At 40.8% G+C, this 9,239-nt stretch overlaps 1 protein-coding gene across 1 annotated transcript; it reads right to left on the reverse strand.

Moving 5' to 3' along the window:
- Positions 1–337: 337 nt before the first annotated feature.
- Positions 338–6,980, reverse strand: LOC126779404 (uncharacterized). The gene is made up of 5 exons (XM_050503325.1): positions 6,471–6,980; positions 6,257–6,310; positions 5,377–5,824; positions 4,846–4,971; positions 338–543 (listed from the first exon to the last, which is right to left on the reverse strand). The coding sequence occupies exons 1-5, from the start codon at positions 6,978–6,980 to the stop codon at positions 338–340; spliced, it is 1,344 nt and encodes a 447-aa protein (XP_050359282.1).
- Positions 6,981–9,239: the final 2,259 nt, after the last annotated feature.

Here is a 9,239-nt window from a genome sequence, read left to right on the forward strand (position 1 = left end):
GTCCATCAGAGCTTTAGTGAATTTCTGTCTCATTTTCTGTATTTCTTTAAGCTTCTTCATTTCTGGTAATAGACTCATCAAAAAGTGATAGTCATCTGACCTGGGAATGTCTTTTTCTTTACCACCTGCTAAGACTGCTTCCAAGAACTTCATTCTTTTTTCTCTCTATTTCTAAATACTCAGCACGTATTTCAGTTGCTTTCAATCGTTTTCGGGAAGAATTTTGTTTTTAATTTTCTCTTGAGGTAGTAGTATAAGTCTGTACCTGCTGTCCTGATAAATGTGGAGGTAGCGGTTGCTGTGGCGGGGAGGTGGGATTTGATGGCACTGGTGAAACCTACGGTGGATACGGCATTGATTCCAAGAGTGACGGCGACAATTCTTCTGTTAGATCTCGAGTTGAAGTATCTTCTTCTATTAAGTTAGTATCTCCCACGGTGGGCATATAATCTGAACCTTCATCTCCAGACCGGAACGTGGTACTTTTTTGAGTTCTTTCCGGTAGCCGTCTTTTAGGTTCTTCCATTTTCTTTAAACTATCATCTGAAAATTAAAAGTACTAATATTGAAATTTTGTATAGAACAACTAAATTTTTATCCGCGATAGTTCCGTCATTAACTCGTAGCCTGTACATTATTAGTATTGCATGGATGTATTGCATTATTAGTATTGTATGGATGGATGGATAGATAGCCGTAATATCACATTTAGTATTTTAATATTACCTACATTTTTTTCCGCGGGCGGAAAACTACGCGTATGTCATAATGGTACTAAAAAGGTTTTGACATTTGTCGTTAAACTGTTGCGGGGTGTTGTTACCTTGAGTGATTATTGATAAGTCGTTATATAGTGCTTTTTTTTCGGATTGTGTAATACTGGCCTCTACAGCGCCACCGGGCGGGATGGGCGAGTTGCACTCAGCCGGATGTTGGGAGCCACACAGGGCTCAAGAGAGACGGACGTCCTAAGGGTGCCTCCTGTGAGGCCGGACCTCGGCTTAGGACTCCGTTGAAATCGGGAGGGAGGGACGTGTGCATTATAAGCACCGTCATACGCCTAAGCGTTGACGGGACGTAACGTAAGAGGGTCGTCGACCCCGCCGGCGGGGTCGGTAAGTGTCGTTTGTGTTCCCTAACAAGTGCATGTTGGCAGCGGTGAGTCTATCGACAGGATCGAGTAGGACGTGCTTAGGTCGCCTACGGGTCCTTTTAGGTAGCTCTAAGCGGCTATATATGCACGCCTTAGAGATGAGCGGGTTAGCGTGTTGCGACGCTTTATCAAAATATCTTAGAGAGGTCTTTGAATAGTCTGGCTATTGATTCTATTTTGAAATCTTTATGTAAGTCTATGTTACGCATATACCGCGGGCAGCCCGAAGCAATGCGTAGAAATCGATTTTGTTTCGCTTGTAACCTAGCTAAGTTATGAGAGCTCGAGTGAGTGAACACAACGCTAGCGTAGGTTAGTATGGGGCGTATGCAAGTTTTGTATATTGTAACCTTATGTCTAAGGCTCAATTTGCTATTCTTGCATAACATCGGGTACAATCTACTTAAGACAAAGGCGGCTTTGTTTCTAATGTGTTCGATGTGAGGTCGAAACGTCAGTCTTTGATCTAGAGTGACACCTAGCCTTGTGGTACTCTCGCTCGAATGGGACGAGTGGATGACAGAGCGCCTTCCACTCTGTAGCGGAAGGAACGATTCGATAGGTAGTCTCGTATGATGTGTACGAGCGTGTCAGGCAAGCCTGCGTCGCGGAGCTTATAGATAAGCCCGTTGTGCCAGACCTTATCGAATGCCTTTGCTACGTCTAGAAATATAGCACCCGTACTTTTACATAGTCGGGTGCGGGTATGACCTGAGTATATGTGCTCCGTTAAGCGGTGCACTTGAAGGACACTCGAGTCCCCGGGTCGGAATCCGAACTGCTCGTCTCTAATTAGATTTTTAGCCTTAACAAACACTTTGAGTCGTACTAGAATAATACGTTCGTATATTTTAGCCATCGAGTTAAAGAGGCTTATAGGGCGATAGCTAGACGGTAAGTTATATGGCTTACCGGGCTTATGAATGCCTATCACTATGGCCTCCTTCCATTGTTCCGGGAAGGTGCATCCGGCCATTAGGACGTTGAATATGGCTACTAGTAGACATATTATATAACGGGGTAGGTACTTAATTACCTTGTTTGAAATTCTGTCCGGCCCGGGGGCCTTCTTGGAATGTAGATCTTCGTCTATCGTTTCGACCTCATCTATAGTCGTCGGAGTGAGCGGTTGATCGCGAGGGGGTGTGCTGAGGAATCTGTCGACGCTCGCGTCCACCATCTCTTGGTGTTCGAGGTCGCAGTGATGAGTGTTAAGTGAGCACTGGCTCTCTACAGTCCGCTAAGTATTCGGCCTTATCAATGTCGTCGAAAGTTAATGACTGATCAGAATGCACTAAGGGTGGCATCACTGCCACCATGTCGTTCCGAAGTGATCGAGAGAGGGACCAGAAGGGAAAGTAGCGGAGTCGTGAATGATGTTGTAGATGAGGTTTGATTAAAACAAAGTTTCTTCCACTACTAATTTATTTCTTGTAGAAATAATAAACACAAAGATAGGCACAGCGCAGAGTAGAATGAGAAGAACGAAGTATGAAAATAAGTTTAGATGCAAGAAGGAAGTATGACTTATTACAAAGACTTAAGGTGCAAAATCGTGTAGCAAATTACAAGCGAGAAGCGACGTGCGTTCAGTACGAGATCTAGGATTCGACTGGTTGGCGGAAGGCGGCCGACTGCTGAGCCGATGCGCTTACGTTTCTTTGTTCAAAGTAACGGTATTTTATTTAGAATAGACATTTCTATTATACGATCGCGCGGCGACTGCCTTCCGACATTACATAAATTATTATATTATATTTTAATTATTTATATGATTTTAAAGTGTAAATATTTATATAGTGTATTACATGTATATGTTATAATATATAATATGTATTTATTATATAATTTATATAAGTATATAAAGTATTATAGTATATATAGTATAGTTATATGTACATATGTTATAGTAATATTTGTATTTATGTTACATTTATTATTTTATGTATGAAAAATATATAAGATATTATATGATTATATATATAATGTTTTATTTATATAAGTTATATAGGTTGTAGGGATCTGGTAAGTGTCGCGTTCGCCACAGTATAATAAGACACGTCTGCACTGTTTGACAATGATTTTAATAATAAATATTAAATAATCAAAGTAAAGATGTTCGTTGATTGAATGAGTGGTGAGCGAATGTGAATGAGTGAAAGATTGAATAATATAATTGGAACGTCAATCAAACACAGGAGCAAGATGGTGACTGATTTATTGCGAATATAAAAATACCTACATACAGTTATAATATAAAACCGTCCATTTTCCCCCTTTTTAAATTACTTAAACACTTAAAGTATAGCTATAACAGTAAAGTTTATATTCTTATTAATTAACAAACAGTATTTAAACAATATTTAACGGTATAAAAACTACAACTAGGTTCTAGGTACATATATACGTATGTATGTATATACAATTATACATGTATTATAATATATATATACTTAAACTAACTAAACAAACAAACACCTCTTAAAATTACGTTTAACAATGTTTTTTTTATTCTGCGGTTATAAGCGCGCAAATCTCTAGCAGTAGCATTTTCACAGTTTCGATACTGAAAAAGAAATTTCAATAGGGACAAAGACACATCCTCTTTTAAGTATACTGCACGTTTTATGACTTTTTTTACGGCATTCTCAGCCGCGCCGTTACCTTGAGGTCTGTATGGTGCCGTTGATATATGCTTTATACAGTTTAAAATGCAATAATTATTAAAATCTAAAGAACTGAAAGGGGGACCGTTATCCGTAACTAGTTGCGATGGAAGCCCGAATCTCGCAAAATAGTTCTTAAAACGGAAATGGTCGAATCTGCGTCCGTTCGTAACATACATACAACTTCCAACCACTTGGAGTGCGCGTCGATTAATATTAAATATTTTTTTCCTGCACATTCAGCGAAGTCCGCCTGTAAGCGTTGCCACGGATGAAGAGGAAATTCCCACGGATGCAAAGTAGCCCGCGGGGGTGCGTCTCGAACCATGCGACACGCTTCGCAATTCCGACACAAATTTTCTATATCCCTATCAATATTAGGCCAATAGATATAACTTCTTGATACATTTTTCATTTTATTTATACCAAGATGACCTTCGTGTATTTCTTTCAAGATCTTTTTACGTAATTGTGGCGGTACTATGATTCTATATTTATAAATTAAACAACCTAATTCTAAAACAATTTCGTTTTTCCTACTAAAATAAGCTTTTTCTTCCTCGCATTTCGTATAAGACGGCCATCCAAACAACACATAACCAACGATCTTACTTAATAATGAAACTTTCTTTGTTTCGCGACTAATATCTTTAAAATTAATGGGTAAGTTATCGTCTATTATATTGATATAACTTAACGGCGCAGGCGATGATGATCGGTGTTCGCACGGCAGGGGTAAGCGGGATAACGCATCGGCCGGACTGTTCTCGCACGAACGCACAAATTCTACCGAAAATTCGTAAGCCGATAACCGCGCCGCCCAGCTCTGCAAGCGACTTGCAGCCGTTTGAGGGATACCGCATTTTGGACTAAAAATGTAACTTAACGGTTGATGATCCGTTCGTAGTACAAATCGTCTACCGAAAAGATATTGATGATGTTTAATAATCCCAAAAAAGATAGCTAACGCTTCTTTATCAAGTTGGCTATAATTAATTTCTGCACTATTAAGCGTGCGCGACAGACAGCTCACGGGGCGCTCGCTGCCGTCCGGGTAGCGGTGCGCGAGAACGGCGCCCAGCCCGTACGCGTTGCTATCCACCGACAACACCAACGGCCGGCCCTCTTCGTAGTGTGCCAGCACCTTATCCCCTGTCAATACACTCTTAGCCTTAGAAAAAGCCGCTTCACAATCCGCGTTCCAATTCCATTCAACATTTTTTTTTAGTAAACTATGTAAGGGATGTAAAATTATACTAAGATTTTGAATGAATTTACCATAATAGTTTAGCATTCCTAAAAAACTCTTTAACTGAGTAACATTTTCCGGTCGTGGCGCATCGCATATAGCTGATATTTTTTTATTATCGGGGTGCAAGCCTAATCTATCTATAATAAAGCCTAAATATTTGACGTTAAATTTCAAGAAACTACATTTGCTTAATTTTACCGTGAAACCCATAGACCGTAACCGTTCCAGCACAGCTCGTAAATTACTCTTATGTATTTGTCTATTAGAACCTGTCACACATATATCATCTAAAAACACTACCGTACCGGGAACCCCTCGGAGCGTCTCTTCCATAATTTTTTGAAATTTTTCTGGTATACATGATAACCCGAAAGGTGTGCGGCGATATACGAAGGTGCCGATATGAGTAGTGATCGCGGTATAAGGTTGAGATTCCTCTGATAAAAGGACTTGTTGATATGAGTGTTTCAAGTCAATTTTTGAAAACTCCTCACCCCCACTCAATGCTGCAAACAATTCCTCTATACGAGGCAAAGGGTAATAATCACGTTTTAATTTCGGGTTTATCGTAATTTTATAGTCCCCGCAAATACGTATTTCGCCGCATTCCTTCACCACGGGGACGATCGGAGTTCCGTACTCCGAGTGGTCCACGCGGTAGGTATAACCCTCGCGCTCGAGGCGCTCGAGCTCGTTCTCGACGCGGCCGCGCAGCGCGAGGGGAACGGGGCGTGCCCTTACATAAACCGGTTCCTTATCCGTGAGATGCAATTAAATTGTTTTCTTACACGTACCTAACTTATCTGTAAACACTTCAGGAAATTCGTTTATTAAACAGTCTATAAAATTATCTTCTACAATTTCTTTTAACGTTATTTTTTTAATATTCAAAGCGCGCATCCAATCACGGCCCACTAAAGGGTGCGACCCATTTTCTATGACGTATAAAGCTAGATTTTCCGCCTTAATTTCGTTAAGAGTAACATTTACATTAATATAACCAAGGGACTTAATTTGAGTCCCGGAATAACAACGTAGAATGAGATTATCTGTATTAATTTTTTTTATTAGGGAATAATTTATTAAAAAGTTGATCACTAATGGCAGAGATGCGACTCCCCGTGTCTATTTCACATTCTAATACATGACCGTCGATTATCACTTTGATAAAATAGGGTCCATTACCTTTAGCCGCCAATTCGATATTGAAGAAGTCCTCATCCTCGGAGGCACTCGCGTCTAAAACATAATTATTATAGCTATTGCGCCCAAATGCACGATTCCGCACTTCCTCACACATAACTTTTAAATGCCCTTTTTTTTGACATTTATCGCAACTATATTGCGCATAACGACACTTATTAGCACTATGAGACTTCCCACATCTCCAACAGCGCACCTCGTCCGCATCCCTCCGGCCGCGGGCGCGCGCGCCGCCGCCGGCCACAGCCGAGGGCCGCCGCGCCGGGCCGCGCCGGTCGCTCGCCTGATGCAGGGCTTCTGCGCCCTCGCCGCCTGCACACGAGGCCGTAGTCGGGACCGACGTCGCCCCGCTCACCTCCGCGTGCTTCTCTGCAGCCTCCAGCGCCAGAGCCAACTCCACCGCCTCCTTAAATTTGATATTTCTCTCCGCGAATATTCTAGACCGCATCACTTCATTGACCAATCCAGACACAAATTGATCTCGTAGGTTTTCTTCCAGCGTACTCCCAAAATTACATGTTGTTGCCAGGTGTTTAAGGTTGTGAAGATAATCCATGAGAGGCTCGCCGGGGCGTTGTCTACGTAACCGAAACACGTGGCGTTCGGCTATTTCTGAGCGTTGTGGTTCTAGGTGATCGGATAATAGTTTTACCAATTGATCGAAGTTTTTCGTTTCGGGAAGTGCCGGCGAACATAGATCGCACATAAATGCATAGGTAGCCTCTCCTACAACCGTTATTAATAACGGTACATGCAGCTCCTCTTTAATCTCATTTAGCACAATGTATTGTTTTACTCTTCTAATATACTCCGGCCACTGCTTAGAATTCACATCGAATGGTTCTAATTTTCCAATAGGCATTATTGAAACACTAATTTGTAACTTTTTAAATAAACGCGTGGTATGTAACCGACTCGTCGCCAGTGGAACGTCAATCAAACACAGGAGCAAGATGGTGACTGATTTATTGCGAATATAAAAATACCTACATACAGTTATAATATAAAACCGTCCAATAATGAAAGAGAAATCTATTATCTATGGAGGCTTGAATTTTTGTATATTCCAACAGTTCCTTTGAAGGAACCGTAGAAGGGCCTCTAGGGTCTCAGCTGCCGACATGTTGGTGGCCATAATGGCCCCAGCCACGCACTTATCTAGCCTCCCTGCCTGAGGGCAGGGAGTTGTGTTTCTTAACTGTGTAATTTAAACTATGTGACTGTTATTGTGATAACAGAGGTGAGTACCTAATAATACTACTGTGATAAGAGAAAAACTTACAGATCCGGTCCGATATACGATTACGATGCTAACTCACAAATGCACAAACAAACACTCAACGCCGAACGGCGAAAGGCGCGCGCCCGCACCGAGCGCAATGCAGCAGCCGCGCGTCGCTCCGCGGTCCGCAGCTCGCCGACGCGAACGACACACTAACTATCACAAACAACACTAACGACCACTTCTGCTATAACGAATTTGGTTTGCGTACTCTGGGTTTGTTTTAGTTGTATTGCATTGTAAATTAGGTGTCTCTGATCAGACTCTTCTTGAAATACCAAAATTCTGGTTATTGAAATTACTGTTCGGATTGTTCCTTCATTTTTTTGTTTTTTTTTTTTTTTGTTAATTAGATGGCGGTCCCTTCATGCGTTGCACTATGAGCTTCGGCTTCGTCAAAAACTCTTTGCTCACATAGTTGTAGCACAATTTTGTTATTACTCTCGCAATACTCCCTAAATCTTGCCGACTTAGCCATTCCGTACTGGTTATCGTTTCCTTGTGTACGTGAAATGAGAATGGTTGATATTTGTTCAAACGCCATTCGTCCGTATTGTCCCAAAGCAGGTGAAATTTCATCCGTATCACCAGGGACTTCGATCATTCCAAATCAAGTGATGAACTTTCGTAGTCGCTGCTCTCTTAAATGGTAATAATAAATTCTGATTCTTAATCAAAATGTCGATAATATTCTTCTTCTTTAATTTTTATACGTTGACAAGTATTACGCCACATCTCTATATGAATTTGATTTAAACGTTCAATTTAATATTCCCGCCAAATTTTGTTGAACAACATTGGATTTCGTTTTAATCTCAACGTCAACCTCCTTCAACTCACCTACGAACAACCATTTATTGGTGAGTGTGTGAAGTAACGGTGTAATTAGGCCTAATATTAGTTCTATAAAAGTTACACGCAAAGTCCATATTAATGTTTACGTAATATATAATAAGAACAAATACAGTTAATATGAGCGAACACAAGCATAAACTTTCTGTAGTTTACACACACACAGCATAAGCGATAATTACGTAACACGTAAGCTATTAGCAAACACGAACACGGGTTTCGCCTCGGTGATTGGATCTCAAATGGCGATCTATGCGCTTGCGCACGTAGTCCCGCCGGTCGACCCGGCGACAACATAAGACAAAGGACGACGTCACAACGGAGATAATCCGTTGTGTCCTCTTTCCAATGTTGAGAAAAATGTGTTTTGTTTTATGTCTCTGTGCACGTATGTTTGTATGTATGATACACATACATACACATATACATGATATGTGTATGTATGTGTAAGGTACTCGGGGTTCTCAGCTAGACTAGTGAGCGAATGTATTTTATTCCTTTTAAAGTTTTAAACAGATACATTACATACCACATACTAGATGGCGTTAATGACATCCGTTGATTCAAGATCTTCCGTTGTCGCACTATTCGATATCTTATGTTAGGTTTAGGTTTAAAGATTATTTATTCCCATAAAGATAATTACATCACTTACATGAGAACACAATTGAAGAAAAAATACAAACAATTAACAGACATTCGTTGTCGTACTTACATGTTTCAATGGAGAAAATAACACACAAATCATCAAACACAATTTGAAATAAACAAATTGAAGTCGTCGCGATCGGGACCGAGCTCAAACTCAGAGAGCTCAGCTCTCTGAGTTTG

Source organism: Nymphalis io, chromosome 29, assembly GCF_905147045.1.
Source record: "Nymphalis io chromosome 29, ilAglIoxx1.1, whole genome shotgun sequence".
In the NCBI taxonomy this organism is placed as follows: Eukaryota; Metazoa; Arthropoda; class Insecta; order Lepidoptera; family Nymphalidae; genus Nymphalis; species Nymphalis io.

Excerpts from the sequence above, each read along its gene's own strand:
- LOC126779404 (XM_050503325.1), bottom strand. The coding sequence starts at position 6,980 with ATGTGCGATCTATGTTCGCCGGCACTTCCCGAAACGAAAAACTTCGAT. Across the intron at positions 6,311-6,470 it reads GCCGGAGGGATGCGGACGAG|ACGCGAGTGCCTCCGAGGAT; the intron begins GTGCGCTGTTGG and ends ATTATGTTTTAG. Across the intron at positions 5,825-6,256 it reads TATCGAATTGGCGGCTAAAG|GAACCGGTTTATGTAAGGGC; the intron begins GTAATGGACCCT and ends CTCACGGATAAG.